This window comes from Eulemur rufifrons, chromosome 12, assembly GCF_041146395.1.
Source record: "Eulemur rufifrons isolate Redbay chromosome 12, OSU_ERuf_1, whole genome shotgun sequence".
In the NCBI taxonomy this organism is placed as follows: domain Eukaryota; kingdom Metazoa; phylum Chordata; class Mammalia; order Primates; family Lemuridae; genus Eulemur; species Eulemur rufifrons.
The window spans coordinates 3,277,504-3,299,433 of NC_090994.1; the positions used below are offsets into that span (position 1 = coordinate 3,277,504).

The 21,930-nt window shown below is 58.0% G+C and overlaps 1 protein-coding gene across 1 annotated transcript; it reads left to right on the forward strand.

The window, feature by feature from the left end:
- Nucleotides 1-10,081: 10,081 nt before the first annotated feature.
- FAM167A (family with sequence similarity 167 member A) lies at nt 10,082-16,844 on the forward strand. The gene is made up of 2 exons (XM_069485326.1): nt 10,082-10,471; nt 16,581-16,844. Exons 1-2 carry the CDS (start codon nt 10,082-10,084, stop codon nt 16,842-16,844), a joined length of 654 nt encoding a protein of 217 aa, XP_069341427.1.
- The last annotated feature ends 5,086 nt before the right edge of the window (nt 16,845-21,930 follow it).

Sequence of the window (21,930 nt, forward strand, 5' to 3'; positions counted from 1 at the left end):
GTGGCCGTGGCACCTGTAGCCCATCCACGTCAGCAGGAGGGGAGCTTTGGCAGCGTGTTTTCGAGGAGCTTGGCACGATCTGTACTTTGAGCAGATGGAGAAGACAGCTCCTCTTTTTAAGAGCCTTTGCCTCATACACTGCGAGTTGGTCCCTTCATCCTCGCAATCGACCTTCGAGGGAACATCATTATCCTGGCCTTGCCAACGGGACTCCAAGAAGTTAAGCAACTTGGCGCAGCTGACGCGGCCGGTGAAAGAGCAGAGAGACTCAGCCCCACGTGCCTGACTCCTGAGACTCCGGAGACAGTGCTCTCAAAGGAGGCTGCTTTAGGAAATCGAGGTGCCTAAGGCCTGGAGAGGGGAAGAAACCATCACACCCAGATGAAATGAGAGCCGTGTGGCGGGGCTTGTGGTTCGGATGGTCCCATGGCCTGAGAAGGTCCCCTCCCATCTCAAGGGACCCCGTGGAGGCAGGAAGCCATTTCTTGCAGGTGCCGCCATCGGGCCCAGCCTGCCTTGACCCTCCTCGAGTGGAGCAAAAAAGGGGCCTTTCCTCACCTCCCGTTCTCCTTCTTGCCTACCCAAAGCCCCCGATTCCCTGTGCACTTGTTCCTGTCCTTCTGGTCCTCCCAATGACATGCATGGATTTCCACCAAATTACCAGTCCCCGCCCTCACGTGTACCAGATTGGCTTCCCTCCAAGAGGGACTCTGGCGGGGAAAGAAATTAAGGCCACGCCTAACTATTTGCTGGGAGGGAGCCACAGAGCCCCAGGCCAGTGAGGAAGAAATTACTTGTTAGGCTCCTCACGCTCAGGCTGGCTGTGTCCTCAGTTAAATCTCACCCGCAGAAACCCCCCTGGCCCTAGGGGGCCCTCTGGAATTCCCAGAGCCCTCTGGGAGCCATGCTGTCCCGAGGCAGGTGAGCGGCTGCAGAGGGACCAGTGATCATCTGAGCAGTTTGCTCCCTGGTTGACTGACCACGGGTGGGGCCCTCCCAGGCCACTGACTGGAAATCCCTCAGGACCAGCCAGGGTGGCTCTGACTGCGCCAGTGCACCCTGAGGTTTGCATGGGGACGACGGGGAAACAAGGACAGGCACGTCCTGGAGCAGACCTCAAGGGGGTGAGGGCGGCAGTGGGCAGGTGGGGCGCAGGGAGGAGGGGACTGGTGGGAAAGGCATTTGGAGGAGGTGGCAGGGGAGCCCTGCTGGCCCTGCAGTCGTCTGAGAGCTGCCCTCACCACTGCAGGCCAGCTCCTCTGCACCCCAAGCCCCCCACTTCTCTCTCGGGAGGTGTGGGTGGGAAGTTACCTCTCTCCTCCTGAGCGCCTCCACCCCCTGCATCCATCAGGCCATCCTGGGAGAAGGGAGTGACAGGCAGCAGCCCCGACTCCCCGGATATCTTTACAGAGACTGGGAGGGGACCTGGTTCAGCTTCTCCTCCCGGGGGTGTAGACTGAGCACCCATTTCTACAGGGCGCTTTCTGCAGTGTGGCCAGAAATTCCTTCCGGGGTACTCTGATCCAAATGTGGGACCCGGAGGGACAGGCCCAGCCAGAGCTCGTTTTCCAGGTCAGAGGGCAGGTATGTAATGGGCCCAGGCAGTGGCCCTGTGGTGGTCACAGTTTCAGGGCTCACAGAAGGCTGGGCAGCATTTCCTCATTCCAGGACGCCAGCAGAGCCTCTGAGCCGGCCAGCAGCAGCCAGGTCACCGGGGAGAGCTCAGTGTGATGACTGCCCAGGAAGGTTCTAGATGAGGGTCCTTTACTAGGAGGGCACTTAGGGACCTGGCCCCCCAAATCCACCATCCAGCTGACAGTGACACTACCTCCCAAGTCCTGTGAGCATGGACCAGTGCTGCACCTGGGGGTCTCTAACAGGCATGGACTGACCTAAGCCTTGAGTCACACAGGCATGACTGTCAGGTTTGGTTGTGTCATTGTTTTGTTTATGTGTTCCATGGCAGCCCCCGGGAACTTGGAGGAAGGTGAGGGCAAACCTCATCATCAGGTTTGCGTGCAGGCAGGCCTCAGACCAAATTCTGCCACACGTGTAGACGTTTTGAACAAATACCGTCTGCAAACAGACCCAGCAAGAGTCTGCAAGCCCTGTCCTGTGGGCTCAGGAAGCCCCGGCAATCTGTCTCTCTGGTGCCCTGACCACCCCGTCACTAGATCCTTCACCTGCTCTTTCCAGAGTCCAGGCTGTCTCCGAATTTTTTGGCCAATCTGCATCTCTTGAAAACCTCTATCTTCACCAGTGAGAATGCACTTCTAACGTTTACTTTGCTAATTATCAAATGCTTGGTGCCGACCAGAGATAAAGATGTGAAGTGTGTGCCCCAGCCACCTCTGGAGTGGGGACTTTCTGCTGTGAGGCTGTGGCCGGGATTGGGGTGGGGGGCGGGGTGAGTGTCCCAATTTGAATGCACCCCGGTTGCAGCTAGCCTAAGGAAACCCCACAGAACACCTCACTACGTTTGCAACGAATTTCAGGATCAATAATGCGCGTCCCGTCGTCCCCGCAAGGAGGCGTGAGATGGCCCTGCCCTCCAGAAGGTGGAGTCTGGGCAGGGTTGTGATGAGTCACTACCACCTGTAAGCAGAGTTCCGAGCTCAGAGTAAGGTGCTGTCCCGTGCGCTTCATCCAACTGCAGTAGCCGTTTCCCATCTGATGGGCTAAGGAGAGTGCCAGCCAAGCCCAGCCACGCGCAGGAGGTGACAATCCTCCTAGAGGTCTAGATAATAATGCACATCCACTTTCTCTCACTGGATCCTTCCCAGACTGTGTGGCAGGTTCCGTGTGATCCAATTTTGTGGGTGGGGACCCCGAGGCCTAGGGGGGTTAAACTGAGTGATCAAGGTCATGGAACTAGTAAGTGCCTGGCTGGCTTCAACCCAAGTCCTCCGACACCCAGCTCTGCCTGTCCGTAACCTGCTCCATCTCTGATTTCTTCTCTCCATGAGGTTGAACGTGGGCAGCTTCAGCAGCCCAGCTCTGTCCTGCTGAAGCTAACACAGGGAGGGACAGAGTCACACTCCCATTTTCTGTCCTGCCTGTGGGCACTCAGGCCAAACGTCCCCTCCAAGCCCCGGTGCCTGCACAGCGCTGCTCCTGCAGGCGGCCGCAGGTCGCTCTGGGCATTCCTGGCCAGGCGGAGGCCATGCTGGGATTCCACCGCGTCCTGCCCAAATGCCAGGAGACACTAAGGACCTTTCCAGCCGCGAGAGGTCTGCACGCCCAGGCCGAGGGTGGCGGTGCCCGACTTGCATACTCAGGCACACCACGAAACGTCTCAGAGAGTCCTTGTGAAACTGCCGGGCTTCAGAACTTGCAGCGCAGAGTAAAACAGAAAGCAGATTGTCGGGGCAGTTCCCACTTGAGCTGGAGTTTGTTGACTCTGCTTATTTGAAGTCGGAGCCAGTTACCCCATGGAGCTGAGTAGTCCTAAACTGGCCTTGTTTGGAGGCCGAGACCGACGCCAGTTAGTCAGGAGACGCTCCGGTGGGCCGGCCCGTGGGGGAGGGCACACATGCCCAGTGTCCTCAGCGGCGCGGTGGTGCCTGAGTTTCGGTCAGCTGAGAAACGTGTCCTGCTCTCAGGGCCAGGACACCCGCCCACTTCTGCGTTCCGCTTTCATCTCCGCAAATTGCTTTGAAGGCCACTCTGTGTCTGCCTCCTGCTCCCTAATCCCTGTTACCGCTGTGGCCTTTGGCGAGAGAAGTCCTGTGGTCACATGTGGCCACTGGCGGGGGCGACAGGCTGCCTTAGCCCAGTCCTGGGCATCCCTGCTTTGTGGAGCATTTTCCCAGAGGAGAACCGCTTCCTTCCCCACATTTCCCACGGCTTATTTCTCCCTCCCCACCTCCTCCGCAACCAAACTCGGATTCTCAGACACCTTGCTCCCTGCCTGCCGGAGCGGCACTTTCCCAGGGCCTTGCAGACTTGGAAGGGACAAGCCGGTGACGCTGGGTGTCCCAGCCTCCCTGCAGCGGCCCTGGGCTTTCTCCTCTCCTCTCGGGGAGGCCATAAATTAGAGCTGTGGCACCAGAGCCAGGGCCTCTCCCCGACCGACAGGGAAGCACAACTCTTTCTTGGCCGTTCTCTCGACTCCTTTCACTGGGCAGATGAAAGGAAAGGTTTCCACGCTCCCAGCTTCTTGCAGGAGCATTCATTGTCGTTGGCTCTGTGCAGCCAGAGCCCATCAATTATTCAGCTCGGATCTATCACTCTGAATTTGCAAAGGTCTCAGCAAGTACTTTTATAGATTCTTTCCTCATAATGTCCCAGTGAGACCAAGCAGGGTCTCCCTGCTTTCTAGGCGATAGAAGCAAGGCTCAGCTTGGCGTCAGAAGACTTGGGTCCAAGCCCAGCCAGCTGGCCCCACAGAGGGAGCTGTGGGGCCCTGGGCAAGTCTCTGGACCTCTCTGGTGTGCAGCGTCTCTGTGGGATATCTCAGCACGGCGCCTCCCTAGCCCGGGCCATAGTGTGTGGGGAAAAGCATGCGTACCTTGCAGTGGGATTATAAAGGCTTCTGATTGCTCTCGTCACTCCAGGTGTGGAAATGGAAGCTTCAATTCTAAGCTGAGGTGCAGCCATTTGCACAGGACACTGCACACCGGCTCCACTGGGAGACGTCCCCAGGAGCACGTGGGTAAGGGGGCTTTTCTCCCCGTCCCATGAGTGCGGCTCTGTGACATGGGGGTCGGGGTCCTGGGAGTGCTCCTGGGGTGGGTGACGGGGGGGGCTGCAGCTCAGTCCCTTCAGCACCACCTGGGAAGATGCAGGGTGGTGCCCACGGGAGGGATGCAGGACAGAGACACAGCTGTCCACCTGGCAGGGGCATCAGGAACGTGACTCAACAGTGGCTCCCAACAGGTACCTCAGGCTGGTGCAGAAAAGTGCTCAAAGGGACGAGTTAAGGGAGGAGGCCGGCAGCGACATTCAGAAGGGCATGGAAGGCTGTAGAATGAGGTGCTGTTTGAACTAGGCTCCCACTGAGTCCAATTCAAACACAAGGTTATCAGGAAAGGATCAGACGTGAAGTTGAGACCGGCTTCCCAAACCACCCCACCCCACTCTCGGGGGAAAAATGACTCAGCCCCTAGACAAATTCTGACTTTGAAAGTCTTACCCGTAACCCTGCAGGAGGCCTTGAGGGAGGGGGGAGTGAAATCCTCGGGAGGTGTGAACTACTCCAGCTCGGCTTGCTGGGAGGGCCCTGTGCTCAGGACACAAAAGCACAAAAGACAGGCAGCATCCTGCCCCTGGAAGACCTGGATGCTGGTCAGGGCGCCAGGACACTGCCACAGTTCAAGGTCAGGCGGGCCAGCGTCAGGGAGCATGGGGGAAGCAGGTGCTGGGAGAATTCCGAGAAAGAGTGGCCTGGAAGGTGAGGAGTCCTAGAGGGGATTCAGGGAGGAGGTGAGCCTCGGTGGGGCTTTAAGGCAAGGCAGGTCCTAGCTAACTGGTGAGGGCCAACGGCAGGACGGAGGCCAGGAGGTCCTCCTCATTCATTCGTTCACCCGCTCACTCACCTACTTGGCAAGTTCCCTGAGTGCCTTTGTGTGCCTGGCGTGGCTCTGAGTGCCCAGAAAGCCCCTGCCCTCCCGGAGCTTGCATTCTTGAGGGCGGGGCTCGCGGAAGCAGGGGATGAGCTCCAGGGAGAACCGGGGAGCAGGGGCGCTGGCCTCCATCTGGCGGCCAGAGCTGGGCTGTGCATGGGGTGACACTGAGCAGACATGGGAGTGAAGCCGCAGGTGTGTGACATCGGGGCTCAGCCTCTGCCTCCTTCAGAGGAGATGGGTATGTTCTCACGCTGGTTTGCAGCAGGGACGAGTAACCCAGGCAGCAAGTGGGTGGCTTCCAGGGAGTGGGAAGGCCAGGGCTGTCCTGGCTGGGTAGCCCGGGGGCTTCCCTGCAGTGGAGACCATGGTGCTCTCGAGGAAAACCCCAGGGGCACTGTCCTTCCTGATCCTGATACCACGTTGCACTCACCACCAGCCCCACCCACAGCCAGAGCATCCGCCAGCAAGGCAGCCACCCAGCGCACTTACACACACACACACACACACACACACGCCCAGCAAGGCAGCCGCCCACCGCACTTACACACACACACACACACACATGCCCAGCAAGGCAGCCGCCCACCACACTTACACATACACACAGCAGGGTAACCACCCACCACACTCACTCACATGCACCCACCAAGCAGGGTATCCACCACACTCACTCACACACACATACACCCCCCAGCAGGGAAACAACCCCACAGTACACACACACACACACACACACACACACACACCCCCTCACAGTCACACGTTTCAGCACCATTCATCCCCGCCACAAATACAAAATTGGGGCCAGGGTCTGGTCCCTGCAGGATGTCACCCCTTCATATTAGGGGCTCCAACAGCAGCTCTGACCAGGCCCTGGAATACAGATGAGCTGGAAGCGGGGAGATGATCTGCCAGGGCCAGACCAGCAGGGTCCCTCCTGCTCCGGTCACCATGGCAACCCCGGAGAAGGAGGGAACTGCTCAGGCAGCTCTGGCTCCTGTTAGCAGCTCTGTGGGGAGCAGGCTGTGTCCCTGTCCACTTGTCCTCTCGTCCTCTCGCTGCTGGCTCATCTGTGCTGAGGCCCGTCCACAGAGCACGGCCGGAGGTCAGCCTGAGCCCCTGGGCTCTCTGTGCAAGATGAGCATCACGTTCATGATGGAACCCAGATGGGAGGGCCTGCGTGTCCCAGACCTGCCGGTCCCAGGCCTGCCTCCCAGTCCCAGCCCTAGTGACTGCCCTCTCGCCACCTGGAGAAACAGGATTCATCTCTCTAGAGAAGGAAAGGAAAAGATGCAGGTGTGAGGAGTACATGTGTTAATACCTGTGACGGTTTTAGATTGACACCTGCTGGGTGCGCTGTCAGCCTCAGCTAACACGATGACATTACTGTTTCTCTGTCGTGCTCTCGCTGCGACCTGGGCACACATGACCCAGCCTGGGCAGATCAAGGAAAACTTCCCCAGGGAGGAAATCCCCGAGAACCAAAGGGCAGGAGGAGGGGAAGCGCTTTCCAGGCTGAAGGAGCGGCTTGTGCAGAGTCCCAGGGGTATGAGCGCGCAGCATTCAGTGGAACGGGAGTGTTGGGTGGGGTCAGAGAGGTTGTGTGTCACAGAGAGGAATGAAACGTGCTAGTGAAGGACACAGCCAAGGACAGGCACGAGCCCACGGAGGGAGGAAGGGAGGGAGGGAGTTGGTCGGCAGCCCTTTGCGTGTTCCCCGCCCCAGGAGCCCGGGAAGTGGGTTTGACAGTTTTCCAGGTGAGCAGATGAGGTCATAATGAGACAAGGTGTTGGCTCAAGGACCAAGCTGCACCCACCTGGCTCCTCCAGCAGCCGAGGAATTAGCTCATGGTTGGCAAAGCCTCCTCCTCCGAGGAGCCGCTGTGGGCCGGGGAGCCAGGGAGCGTGTCTGGGCAGCAGTCTCTGAGCAGCGTGGGTCCCCGGTGCCGGGACATCCTGCTGCTGCTGCAAAAACAGTTGACACACCCCACCCCCACCTCGGGGCTTGTCCTCGCTGCTGCCGGTTGGCCTGCCTGGTGCACGCCTGGGCCTGGTGGGATTTCGGGGTCTGATCTTGTTTCTCAGGATGCCCCGGGTCTCAGGTCTGGCAGCGTCCTTTGGCTTCCATCTCGGGCTCCGCCAGCCTCAGGAAGGACCTAGCTTAGATGCAGAGAAAGCCAGCTTGGCCTGGGTGCTGAGGGCCGGGCCCAGGAGTCCCTGGTTTGTCCAGCGGGAGGGGAGGCCTCTATGCTCTTCCAGCCCAGGAAGCTTCTAGCGGGGGCGGCGATGGCGTCCCTTTGTCCTCCCTGTCCGTCTTATCTGCTCACAGAACTCAGGGAGGGAGGACACTGCCCACCCGTCTGTCTGCACTTGCAACCTCTCCAGAAAGCTTTGCTGGGTATAATCAGAGCTGCCCTGCAGGTGGGAAGGGAGCCCTGTAGACGCGGCCGCCCCAGACACACTCAGAACAGATTCTGGCACCTCAGCCAAGAGGCAGACGGCGCCTGGGAGGGGCCCCAGGAAGCGGCTAAGAAGTCTTCACATTTGGAGGATTCTGACCGTGAAACTGCACGGAAAGCCCCCCCCCCCCCAGAGTATACCCCACATCTGCAGAGCACACTAAGTCTTCACAGAGTGCGTGCAAACTTCAGTTCTGCCAATCCCCGAGGGCCTAGGAGGTTGGTATCGTCATCCGCCTTTTACAGATAAGGAAACCGAGGCTTAGCAAGACTGACAGGACCCAGAGCCCGGCCCTCTAATCCCAAGTCAAGGGTCTCCATCTGGAGACGGTGGTTCTCCACCCTGGCTGCACACTCGGACCACCTGGGGGCTTAAAAACACGCTGCTGCCTGAGTCCGTCCCAGAGCAATTGAAGCAGAAGCCTAAGTGAGCGTAAGGGTGGGAGGTAAAGGTGGGGAATTGCTCCTCACGCCCCACCGCGGGGGCTGGCAGGCCCGTGCAAGGCAGCAGAGCGTCCTCTTCCGCTGCCGCCTGTGCTCTTCCTTCTTCGCGAGCACCTCCGCGCACATTGGAGAGGAGCCCCAGGACCTCCCTCGTGGCCCAGCCCCCGTTTGGCTTTTGCCACGCCCCCTCATTTTAATTCTTTCCCCTCTTGAGCTGCGGGTTTCCCAACGCCCCAAATAAGCAATCACAGCAATTAGTTTCATATCTTTCTTTCTTTCTTTTTTTTTTTGGGGGGGGGGCAGGGATTTTTTTAGACATATTCAAGTCAATAAAAATGTCTCTTTGTTTCCCCTCCCTTTCACACTCAGGGTGTCACCCTCTCCAGGCCTCTGGGCATCTCGATTTTGACATTGAAACTTTATCCTGGACGTCGTCCTATCAATTCATTCTCTCGTAAAGTTGCATTCCCCTGGCACAGATTGTTAAAACGCACCCTGAAAGCCCAGGGCTTCTGTGCTTGGTCCAAGTCAAACGTCCCCTGCTCTAATCTGCCCGACTCCACCTGCCTGGTCCCCGGGGACCGAGGACGCACAGGCTGCAGGCTCGGGTCTAATTCTAACCCGAAGTTACTGCCCCACCCCGTGTTCTGACACTATGGGCGAGAGCCCGGACTCGCGCCTCCCCACTGGGGACGGGAGGCCAGATCAGACCACGTAGCTGAGGTCCTTGCCAAGGAGGCTGCTGTGTGGGCACTTTAGGTAAACGTGAGAACCTCTTTCTAGAACAGTGAGTCACAGCCTCGCTCGGTTTAACCCTCCAGCGTGAAGGCAGCCGTCTCCTTCCCCCGGCAGCTGCCTCCTCTGAAGAGGTGAGGGGAGGTGCTGTTCTTGGAGACGGGAGCTGGGAGAGTGGCCTGGGAGACTGGCCTGGAAGAGCCGGGGCCAGGCCCAGGGGCTGTGTGGGTGGGGTGGCGAGGGCTCAGTGGCACCTGGACACACCTGTTTGCGTGACAGGCTCCGGGACCCTTGGGCAGTTGCCGCAGAGGTGAGACCTGTGCCCTCAGATCCAGATGACCTGGGCTTATCTCCCAGCTACTTGCTGTCCCTGGACCTCTCTGAGCCTCAGTTTCCTCTGCTGTGGAATGGCCGTGCCAGCCTCCCCCTGGCTGGGGAGGGATCGGGACTGACACGGTTCTCATCTTTCCCTCAGGGCCTGGCACATCTGCGCTTCCCCGAGAGGCAGGCGCTCGGTCTGCGCACACCTCCAGGACTGGTAGATCCTCCTGGCAAGGGCTGCCCCCTGGCTTCCTGCTGACACCTGCCTGTTCCTGCCTTCCGTGAAGCATGGCACCCACAGGATTCCGGGGCAAGACATAGCCCCGAAGACCCACGGCCGGCCCAGGAGGGCACTCTCTGTGGCTCGCTGCACCGTCCCTCCCGGCTCCGTGCCACCCAGCCTCCGAGACCGGCTTCCGCCCCAGCGATGCACCTGGGAGCTGTGGCCCCACCTGGATGAGGCCCTTCCAGAGCAAGACCCACCCTTGCCACCCACCGAGGCTCCCTCGCTGCTCCCCAGCACCTCCCACGTCTGGCTGCGCGGGCAGATCGTAGAATGTCTGTGCCCCAGATCCAGGTGGAAGAGGTGGGGGGCGAAGAGGGGCCAGCAGCAGCGGCTGCACCTCCCGACGACCACCTCCGGAGCCTGAAGGCCCTCACCGAGAAACTGAGGCTGGAGACCCGCAGGCCCTCCTACCTGGAATGGCAGGCCAGGCTGGAGGAGCAGACGTGGCCCTTCCAGAGGCCGGCTGCGGCTGCGGAGCAGGGGGCCAGCTCAGAGCAGTGGCAGCGTGGCGGGGAGGAGGCCCTGCTCCCTCGGAAAGAGCCCAGGCAGCATCTGTCCCCGGCCAGGAGCACCAGCCCGAGTGCTGGGCCCCTGTCCCCTGGCAAGCTGGAAGGCTTCCAGAGCATCGATGAAGCTATAGCCTGGCTCAGGAAGGAACTGGTGAGTGGCTGCCCCCTACGAGTCCCCAGAAAAGAGAAGATGCCATTCTATCTCTGTCTCTGTCTCTGTCGCTCTCTCCCCATGTCACTCCAGCCTGCCCTGTGTACCCCCTCTCCACCTCCCACAGTGCACACCTGTGATCTTCCTGTGGGCTGCAGGGCAGACCTCATTTCTCTGCCGTGGCCGGGGATCTGGGTGTCGATGGGCCCCTGATCGTAGGTTCTAATGGGGGAAGCAAGTGTGGCCACGAGAACATGAACTCGTGTTAAGGTGTCCCCCACCTTCCCTGACACAGCGCCTGGCACCCCGAACTGCTAAGGCGGCTCCCGGGGTGGAACTCCCGCCCTGCCGTTCACCCTGGTGCCTGCCTGTGAGTGGCCAAAGTGCTGGCACTGGCCTGGTGGCCGGGCACGTGGGGGGCTGTGGCCGGGGCAGGGCTGTGCAGGGGACACGGTAAGTAGCTGGGCTCAGCGTGGGAAGTGCTGTATTAATGAGTGGTGTGCAGGAGCCACCCAGCCGGGACGGGTCCTGCCTGGGGAGAAGCTTTGTGCACGGGCTGCGTAGGAGTCTGCCCAGGAGCCAGGGCTGGGACGGGCGTTCCGGGCAGAACAATCGTGAGCAAAGGGCATGCTGTGTTTGAGCTGGGACAGCAGCTCAGTCATTTTTCTGCCCATGAGCAAAACAGGTTCCCATCAGGGCCACCTCTCACCATGTGCAGTGACGGTGACTCAGTCTGAGAAAGGGGGTGGGGCACAGAGCTGAGTGCCCGACCCCTCCCACACCCCAGGGGAGAGTGGCTGGTGTCTGGCGCGGTGGTGGCTTCTCGAAAGAGCCAGGCACTGAAGCTACCCCTCCCCCAGCTCGCAACCCCAGACCCACCCGTCACCTGAGGCCCAGGTGACACCAGCAGAGCCAGGCCACCCTGGCCACAGGTGAGCCAGCAGTCCGGGGCCAGCTGCCTTCCAGAGCCAGCATCACCCTTGGGTCAGGGACTCAGATGTCTGATTAATTGGAAGCGCTTTTTGGTTCAATCCCTGATGTTGAGGCTGCTCCTCAGCACACACCACCCTGCCGCGTCTGCCTTGGGTACCTGGCGAGTGTCTGCTGTCGGCTCTCTGGGAAGACGGGGCACCCATGCTTCCTGCTGCACCTCTGGGGTGCTCTGTCGCCACCGGGTGCTTGTGGGGATGGGAAAAAGGTGCAGCTGCTCTCTGAGCTCCGGAGGCTAAACTGCTTTGGTTTGTTTTCATAAGGAGGAACAAAAAATATTCCCATTAATCAAGGACACCACTTGTAAGTTTTGGGTTCATTTGCGACTCTATTGCTTCTGGGAGCAGAGGCTTTTACTTCTAAATAAATTAGCTTTCCCCGTGGCCCCCTTTGGAGTGGGGATGAGAGAAGGAATCCTCCAAGGACCTCTTGGTTCATTCAGAAGATGCAACTCTGAGGCCCAGAGCAGCCCCAGTGCAGACCAGCAGGCAGACGACGTGCACTTCCGCCTGCTGCAGGGATTAGACAGTAACAAAGGCAACTTCTGAACTCTTTGGGTTGAAAACAGAGAGTTCAGCATTTGGACAACAAACACATTCTTAAGTCTCAGTCAAAATGTTAAACTTAATGCCATTCCTAATTTGTCATCTGTTAACTCATTTAAGGCATTTTCAAAAATGAGCATATTATTTAACCCTGTGAAAGTGGTTTGCATGATCTTTGCTGTGTTTTAAGCCTGGAATCAAGTTTCCTCGACCCCTGGGCAGGCCCTCAGGCTGATTTGTTAGCCTCAAGTGCAAATGTTGTCTTTTCTTCTTGCACGGACAAGGAAACAGACTGGAAATCTGTAACTCAGTGGTGTGGATGTTTTCCTTACATGAAACCAAGCACCCAACTCCATGGGGGTTTGGCCTCAGGGGATGGCAGCCCCCTAACCGTCCAGCGGCTCTGCCAGGAGCTGTGAGCACAGCCAGGCAGGTGGCTGTCAGCGCCCCTTGGTCACAGGCAGGCAGTGAGTCTGGCAGCTCCGTCGTGTGTCCCAGCCTTCTCAAGACCAGCGACCAGGCAGAGAGTGACTGCCGGATCTTGACCCATTTCTAAGGCAAGGAAGGACCCTAACAGCTCCCTCGGGGGTCAGCTCTCCCGCTCAGCTTGCAAGGAAATGACAATTGTACCTGACGCCCCCCAGGGACCTGCAAGCAGGTTGGATTTTCCTTCAGGCTAATGCCCTGGGGATACAGGAAGGTGGAAACCCTCAGAGCCTGTCAGTGCGACTCCTCCAGCTAAGGAGGCCTGACCTTCGCCCTGGAGTGGATTTGGAGAATGTGTCATCATCTGGCTGTGGCAGGCAGGACTCTGGGCCACCTGACTCCTCCAGGCTAAGATCCAATCTCGCTGTTGCCCGGACACCGACTCAGGGTTGGACGAAGAGGCCATTGTGCAACTCTGCTGGTTCCAGGCCACCCTGGTCCCCAGAAAGACACCGCCTCCAGCCTTGTGCTTTCCAGGCGGCCTCAGTAGGTGGCCGGCTGGCCTGGGGTAGGTGGGGGCGATGCTTCGGGAAGCGGGTGAGCTAGAAGGGCCTTGACCCAGAGCTGTGGGATTCTCTTCTGGAATCCAGAACATTTCACAGACGCCTCTCGCTGGGCTTGCCGTCAGGGTCAGCCGACTCCCCTGGCCTGGCCCTCGAGCCTCAGCGCTCGGGAGAGGCACCCGCCTTTCTGTCTTCTCTCCTCCGTCACACCCAGAAGTTCCCTTTGCCAACCTAGAGGATAAAGAAAGGGGATGAAAAAGTCTTCCGCTTGGTCTGTGCAGAGCCAGACCCAAAACCAAAACATTCCGGCTTCCCAGTGGGCTGCCTTTGTGGTGAGAAGCCCGGGTGCTGACAGATACTTGTCCTTTAGTTTCACGCAGGTGTTTGATCCCTGCAGACAGAGCCCCCAGGAGGGTGTTTATGGTTGTTAGAAAATGGAGAAAAGAAGCCTGACAAGTTTTAATGGCTTAGGGCTTGCCAGTGGCAGGAGGCCTGTAGACCTGGACCCAGTGGCCCCCCTGGTTTGTTTCAAGCTGGGAGTCCTCTCCCAGTTAACCCTCTCTTGCCCGTGCTGCCTGCTTGGCAAGTGCATGACTCTGGTGTGTCTGGGCACGGCCCTTGGAGGCCAGTGTCATTGTGTCTACAGAGTGGTGTGGCCAAGTGACAGGTCAGACTCACCGAGCACCTTCTGATGGGGACGGAGGGGAGGAATGTGGGGATACAGCCAGGTTAGCATCTCCCATCCAGGGAGCATCTTATGGTTCCCAGAGTTCTATCCCATACAGTCTCCTGTGCAAAGGCTTGGGAGTATTTGCTGCTCCTGCTTTACAGAATGAGCCTCGGAAAGAATCTAGGCCTCAGGGACAGAGGGGTCAAGTGACTCGCCCAAGATCATGTGCAGGATGTGGCAAACCATGACACAAACCCACATCGCTTGGCTGCAGACCCAGATCTCTTCCCTTTGTTCTAGACACTTCAGATGTTCGCGTCAACAGGGCCATGAGCTGTCAGAAAGCCTGTGTTTAAACCCTGCCGATTTCAGACCGGGTTGCTTGTAAAAGTCACAGCCAGTTGCTAGCAGTGCCTCATAACAGCCCTTTCACAGGGCCTGGGCAGCTGTTTCCTGACGAGGATAATAACTTGCTCAGGGCCATCCAGCCAGGCACTGGCTGGGCTGGAATTTGGTTCCCAAGAGAGCTTCTCGTCCAGGCATGTGTTTGCCCGGGGCCAAGTCTTCTCAGCGTAGCTTGGGGCTTTCAGCCTGTCGGCACCGGCAGCCTTCAGACGGCTCCTGTTCCATTCATCTGGGCAGACGCTGGCCTCTTAGGGGTTATTAAAGAATTTGTAAACAAAGATACCAGCAAAGGAAATACACCAGATTTCAGTGATCCATATTTCTGGGTGGTAACATTATTCTTTCGACTTTTCTGTAGTTTCCAAAATTTCTAAGATAGGTATATATTAAGTGTAATCGAGACGGGAAAAAATTATAAAAATAAAAGACCAAAGAAAGAAGAGTGCAAGGCTTTTTGCCAATGTAGTTGGTACACACTCTTCACCGTGTAGTCTACTGATAAAAAAGAAGGCATAGAAACTCCTAGAATAAGATAAAACTCACGCCCTCGGTCTCCAGACATTCCCACTCCACGTGAGAGGTGACCAGGCAGTCACCGCTCCCAGGAGCTGCACCGACCTGGGGTCGGGAGGCCCTGCCTCTCTCCGGACTGTCTCGGCTGGTCCAGGAGAAGGAAGGGAGGAGACGCCTGGTGGCTGCGCTCCACCAGGGTAACATCACACAGGCGATCCTGGGGCTGAACCAGGCAGGTGGGGGTCCTCTAACCCAGTCCCCTCTCCATTCAGTACAACCAGGACCCACGTTCCCTGAGTGCCTGGGCTTCGGTATGGAGTGCGGCAGGATCGTGTTGGATGGGGCAGGGCTCTTGTCTCTGAGGAGGTGACAGACACACGAACACGGTGGCATGGTGTGGCAAGAGCTATCCTAGAGGTGCAGAAAGCATAGCTCTGAAATGCTCCGGGGAGCTGAGGACCACACTGAGTGGTCACTGTGCCACGCACAGTGGACGATGAAATTAACCGGAGGGAAATATACAAACCCCTCACTTCCCCAGCAGGCAGGTCCCCACCTGCAAGTGCGATTGCTCTTACGCTTCTCCTTATTTCTCGTTCACATTTTTTCTTTAATAATCAAAACCCAGTTCCTCTGACGGACACCCCCCCAGTTATAGTAACTACGCACCAAGGTATCCGGCGGTGGCAGCCAGGCATTGGCTGAAAGTGCAGATCCCTCCCGGCCCTCCATGGAAATTCAGATTTCTCAAATCCGGGAGGTGCTGGAGGGTAACGAGTGCCCACAGGTGATTCTAATTCCACCGGCCCATTAACTGGGCCTGGGCGGAGTGGAAAAACCATAAAATTGGTAATTAGATTAGAGGTCAAATCCAATCCTACCACATCCTAGTTGTGTGACTTTAGGAAAACCAATGAACTAACACTCCTCGGTTTTGTCCTTGTAAAATGGGGACAATAAATGCCTTCCTGGCAGGGTGTCGTGGAGGGAGGATGGGGAGGACGAGCAGCTTTAGGGCCCTGCACACTCGCCGGGCTCCGGAACGGTCTGGAGCGGTGTTACGCACCTTTCTGCGCATCGCACCATTTAACACCCACAGCGATCTTTCCAGGTGGGCACGGTTACGAGCCCCATTTCGCAGATGAGAAAACTGCGGTTAAGAAACTTGCCCGAGATCAACCAGCAGAGCAGGAATTTGAGCTCAGACCTGCCCGATCTCGGAGCCCTGCGGAGAGTCTGGGTTCACGCCCAATGCCACGGGCCCGGCACAGGGAGCGCAAAGCGTCTGTTCTTCCCAAGGAGACAGGTGCGGGGAGATGGAGTGTGGCGTGGCCTTGGAGAGCACAGTGGCCTCACATGGGCCTGGAGGGTGACACAGAAAACAGTTCGGGAAGATGAACTCTTGAGTTCTGGAGGTGGGTGGTGGCGACAGGTGCACGGCAATGGGGATGCACTGACTGCCACAGAGCTGCACCCTTAAAACTGATGGCGATGGGCAATTTTGCATTATACAGAATCTACCACCATTTTTAAAAACTCTGGGGAAAAAAATGAAGCCTCTTAGCTATTGCTCAGGTTTCTACGGAGGCTGTGTGTGTTTGGTTTGATCACAGCAGAGTTACCTCTTTTTATTTTTTTCAGCTTATTAAGGGGGCACTAAAGTTCAGGTTATATATATTCACCCATCCCCCCGAGTCAGAGCTTCAAGCGTGTCCATTCCCCAGACAGTGCGCATTGAACTCATCACGCAGTTATACCCCATCCCCTCCCCCCCCACGCCAGTTACCTCGTAATCGGGGCTCCAGTTTGTGTTTAAGGTGTAAAGTCACCCTGCGGATATGTTTTGCAAGCACACCCTCATTTGTCACCGTGCCCTCTGTGTCTGTCCACCTCCCCGAGCTGGCAGAGGGCTGGTGTTTCCAGAAGGACCCATTGGTTCTTTGGGATTCCTGCTCGTGGGTCTGTCCCTGTGCTCACGCCTCTGCCCTGCCTTCCAGACGGAGATGCGGCTGCAGGACCAGCAGCTGGCCAGGCAGCTCATGCGCCTGCGCGGCGACATCAACAAGCTGAAGATCGAGCACACCTGCCGCCTGCACAGGAGGATGCTCAACGACGCCACCTATGAGCTGGAGGAGCGGGATGAGCTGGCCGACCTCTTCTGTGACTCGCCCCTGGCCTCCTCCTTCAGCCTCTCCACGCCCCTCAAGCTCATTGGAGTCACCAAGATGAACATCAACTCCCGGAGGTTCTCTCTGTGCTGAGAGGCCCTGGAGGGGCGGGGTGGGTGGGAGCCCAGGCCCAGCTGCCCCTGCGGGTCTCCTAGAGGCAGGGCTTCCTGTGGCTGGCAGCTCGGGGGGGCCTCAGGACCCATGGGACGGTGCTCCCCGGGGCCCCCAGCTGTGGTCCCAGTGCCTCCTGGACCAGCTCCCGTTTCATGCCCAAAGAGCTCTGCAGAAGGGCTGCTCCAAGCAGACGTTAAGGAGAACCTGGTTCCCAGCGTGATCCATCCCTTGGTGGCCCACATTCCTGTTTCCTGGAATCACTGGTGCTATGAACTGGGATTCCCACGGGGGGGCCCCCAAAGCTGTCATTCTTGCAGAAGGCTCCCCCTCAAGGGCCCTGGGGCTATTAGACACGTCAGACGTCAGACGTGCCCGTCTCCCACGCTGCTGCTGTCCTCTAAGTACAGGCTCGAATTCACCCTAAGTGGGTGACTCAGCGGCCTTGAAAGAAAACCCACAAGGAAGGGGAAATCAAAAGGAATGACAAAGTGGTGCTTGGGGACGCAGGCTGCACAGCTGCAGTCAGAGCCCTGGAGAGCCCTCGGTCCGGGCTGCCGTTGGCCTTCCACCTGGCATCACAGGCCGTGGGCGTCATCCCTGGGTGTGCCGGGACGTGTGACAGGCACACACCAGTGTAGCTTGGGTGAAGCCGGCACAGGTGCCCCCATCGCCTCCCCTGGCCACATGCACCAGTCACACCCTCCAGAGGGCCCCTTCGCTGTCCCCCCGCGGCCTCAGGGAGCCTGCCTAGGACACCCCTGGTAACTGAACCAGGCAAGGCCCTGGTGGGTTTCCCATAAAATCCTCCTGGAGGGGGTGCAACAGAGGCCTCCTGGTGGGTTCTGATGGTGTCACCTGCGTCACCTTATCGCCCTCCCCCGAAAGACAATCCGGGGAGCCCAGAGCCTGTCCTGAGTCTCCTCTGAGACCCTGTGCCTGACCTAACCACTAGTTTTCACTAAGACTGTTACTACTGTGTCGCTAACTTGTTAATAACTGTTTGGTTTTTGTCCAAATGGGGAAGCCAGTTGGGTAGGTCAGGTGCAGAGTTTAGGATCTGATTTAAGAGCTTCTCCCTATAAGTGTGAGGATCCGCGGGCCGAGACCTCGGCGGGCTAGAGAGTCAGCCTGGGCCACTCACCTGCACGGCGGAGTCCTCAGACCCTTTTGACCTGTGATGTCACCTAGCTGAGCCCTCTCGTTGATAAACGAGCGAAGTGAAGCTTGGGGAAGGAGAGTGGCTTCTCCAGGCTGCACGGCTGCTCCGTGGCTGTGGATGTTGACGTGTGGAACCGTTGTTCGTGATGCCTAGGCAGCTCATGTGTCAGTGACTTGAACCCCAAAGGTGGTCCCGATGCTTTGCCAAACCCACTCACTGTCTACCCCTCTATGCCCCGCCTCACTCGCACCCCCACACCTCCCGCTTTGCAATTCAGGATGTTTGGGACAACGGCAGGGCGGGGCCTGGACAGTGGGCCCACGGGGTCCCATGGTCTAAGCATGGTGTCTGGCTGCTCTGTGTGTCTGTCTTGTCTTCCTGCATAACCTCAGCGGGGCCGTGTCCACTCGCACCATGAGCTACACAGGGGAGAGGTTGCTTTTCCTTAGTGGGCCGAGAGTGGGCAGATGCAAGAGAACGGTTCCCCGTAGACAGTGAGGAACCTGGTCTCTTCCTTGTAATTTCACAGAGCCAGAGGGTTTATGCTTCATTCAAAGGTGGAACAATGTAGCCAGGGTTTTGCGTCCACCCTACTCTGTGCTCTGAGGCCCAGAGGACTGCACAGCTCTGTCCTGCTCAGAGCTCTACACGGGCACTGCCCGGGCCCGGAGGGCCCTTCCTCTCCTGTAGCCCCTTCTGGACAAGCACTGGCGGTCCAGGGCTGGCCCACACACACCCACCTACTCACCCTGCAGAGAACACGCCGTAAACATCCTTGAACCCACGCAGGAAAGCCCACCCCACAGTCTGAAAAAATGCCAGACTGAGTTTGGTTTTTCTTTTTAGAAATAGGTCATTACAGTAACAGAAACACCTGGATTCAGCCAAAGCCGAGAGGTTTTGTTGAGCGTGGTCCGTGCAGTTGAACTGGGTGCACCTGAGCCACACCCGCTCGCCTTGCTCTGTAAGAGGAGGCCACGATCGAGACACGTGTTGGGATAGGTTATAAGTCTCAGCTATTTTGCCCAATTTTATCCCAAAAGAATTTTATCAGGGCATGAGCAGGGGCGAGAGAAGGGGGTGAGCAGGGAAGGGAGTGGAGGGGAAGGCAGTGAGTTTCCCAAGCGCCGTGCAGTGTCCTCAGCTCCCTCACCCCTGCAGTGAGCACAAATGACCGAATCGACTCAGCCCTGTGACGTCCCTGCTCTGTGGGGCCTGCAGGGCTGGCCTGACCTCCACTGCCACCTTCCTTCACGTGTACACAGTGCTGTTGCCAGTTCTACCCATTATCCCTCCATCTCCCCGCCATGCCCAGGCTTCCCGGGTGTAGCACGCGGAGTCTCCACTGGCGCTGTCTCGTGTAGTCACATCTCCTGCCTTCGTGGGCTCAGGAGCCATCACAGAGGCCTGAGGGCCTGGGCAGGCTCCACCGGGCCTGGCCGAGCCCAAGACCCCCTCCCCGTAGCAATACCAAGTGCTATTACGTAATCGATGGACAGTTTATACTTTTATTTTTTATGATTATTTGTTTCTATATTGCTGTTAGAAAAAGTGAAATAAAAAATACTTCAAAAGAAGATATCCACACAAAGAAGAGAAACTGACTTCCTCCTAGCTTGTCCCTGTCACAGCACACGCAGGGCCGAGCGCCCGATTGAATGAAAGGATGGTGGATGGGTGGATGGATGTATGATTTTTGCAACCAGACCGGAGGTCTCAGATGGGCTATTTTTAAATACCCTGTTCACAGGCGCAAAGCAAACGGCCGCGGAGACAGCAAGGTGGTCTCCGAAGGAAACTGATTCAGGAAGAGGAACCTCACAAGTGTTTGAACGTATGTAATTTCTTTGAGGATCAACACTTGTGGTGGATATGCTAATTACCCTGATTTGATCATTATACACTGACTGTATCAAAACATCACTGCATGCCCATAAATATGTACAATGATGTGACAATTTAAAAAAAAGAAGAAAAGGAAGGTGACAGTGTTTGAGGGCACTGGAAAGTAGTCACCTGCCACGCGCCGCACCACTCGCTGCAGGAGGTAGATTGGTGTGAACGTCTCCACCTGCAGGGACCTGCCAGGAAAGAAGCTGTAAGACTCCAGGCAGCCTTTCGGGGTGCAGAGTTTTGCTAAACTGTGCGTTAAGCAGGGAGCCCCCAGGAGCTGGGCTTCTTACCCCCTGCTCCATGCAAGGAGGACCGAAGCACTCAGGAAGGGGTTGCCCCGAACAGCCAGAGTCCCATGGGAAATCTGAGTTAGAGATGACAAGAGGCCTCCTGGTCCCCCTCCAGGAGACTCCCCTGCCCAGGCGGGCCCAGCTCAGGGCGCTCACCTCCCACCCCCACCTGCTGCACTCGGGGCCTCACTGTGGGGCCAGATGGGACGGATGCCACTTCCCCTGTCCCGTCTGTATCAGTTGGGTGTGATCAGGAAAGTGGAGCCATCTTAGCCTTCCAGGAAGGGAAGGGCCTGGTTCAGGGACCCAGGGGCCTCCAGGACCAGTGGGAGGGCAGGGCAGGGGACCAGTGGGGACCAGTGGGGACCAGTGGGAGGGCAGGGCAGGGCAGGGGACCAGTGGGGACCAGTGGGGACCAGTGGGAGGGCAGGGCAGGGGACCAGTGGGGACCAGTGGGGACCAATGGGAGGTCAGGGCAGGGGACCAGTGGGGACCAGTGGGGACCAGTGGGAGGGCAGGGCAGGGAGCGTCTGGTGATTCACAGAGCTCACCTGCCCAGGACCTCGGCAAGCTCAGCGACAGCCTTTCTGGTGGGCGATTCTCAGGAGGTCTTCTGTCCCCACCTCTGCCTGCGGCCACCACTGGGAAAAATGACTTCACTTCCTGCTAGGGGATGAGTTGTGTCCTCCCCAAAATTCATGCTGAAGCCCTAAGGCCCGGTATCTCAGAATGGGACTGTGTTTGGAGGTGGGGCCTTTAAAGAGATAATTCAGGGAAAATGAGGTCACATGGGTGGGCCCTAATCCACTCTGACTGGTGTTCTAGTAAGAGATTAGGACACAGGCACGCACAGAGGGAGACCACGTGAGGACACAGGGAGAAGACACTGTCTACAAGCCAAGGAGAGAGGACTCCGGAGAAACTAACCCTGTGACACCTTGATCTTGGGCTTCCAGCCTCCAGCACTGTGAGAGAATAAATGTCTGTCATTTCAGCCACGCAGTCCGTGGCATTTTGTCACAGCAGCCCAGTGGGGGGCCACGGGAAACCACTGCTTTCCTCTCTGCCCTCCTTCCCCGCCCCTCCCCACCCCCGGCGTTTCAAGCCCACGTGGAAGTGACTCACGTCATTTCTGCTCACATTTCCTTGGTCAAAGCAAGTCACGTGGCCAAACCTGGCCTCCCAGGGTGGGGACGCGCAAGCTCACCCGGTGCCCACGGGCAGAGCGGGACTGGGACGTCGGTGGCGGGATCGCAGTGACCACCCGCCGTTCTCCCCCGCCCCGCCCAGGGCGGACGTGTGGTGTGGACACCTGGCAGCTCCCAAGACGATGTGGGGTCGGAGGAGGGTGAGGAGGAAGGATGACAACCTCCATTACTACTTTACGTCTCTCCTCCTGCTCTGAATACGCTCTCAGCGCGCACTGCGCCGGTACAGCGATGCGCGCCGTGATGGATAAATCTGTAGGGGGCGCTCGGGTTCACAGAGGGAGGAAAATCAAACACGGATAGGGCCAGCCTATGTCTGCAGGGACACTGGACGGGATGTCACCCTGGGGCCCAGCCTCAGCCAGGCCCAGGAATACCAGAGCCAGAAGCGAGTTTCTCCCGAGAGGTGGCACAGGGAGGTGGCACAGGCACGTCCTTTGCCCGAGGTCCTGCTGCCCCCGTGTGGCCACAACGGGCACTGCCCACACCTTGCCCTTGGTAGAAGGCGCGGCTCC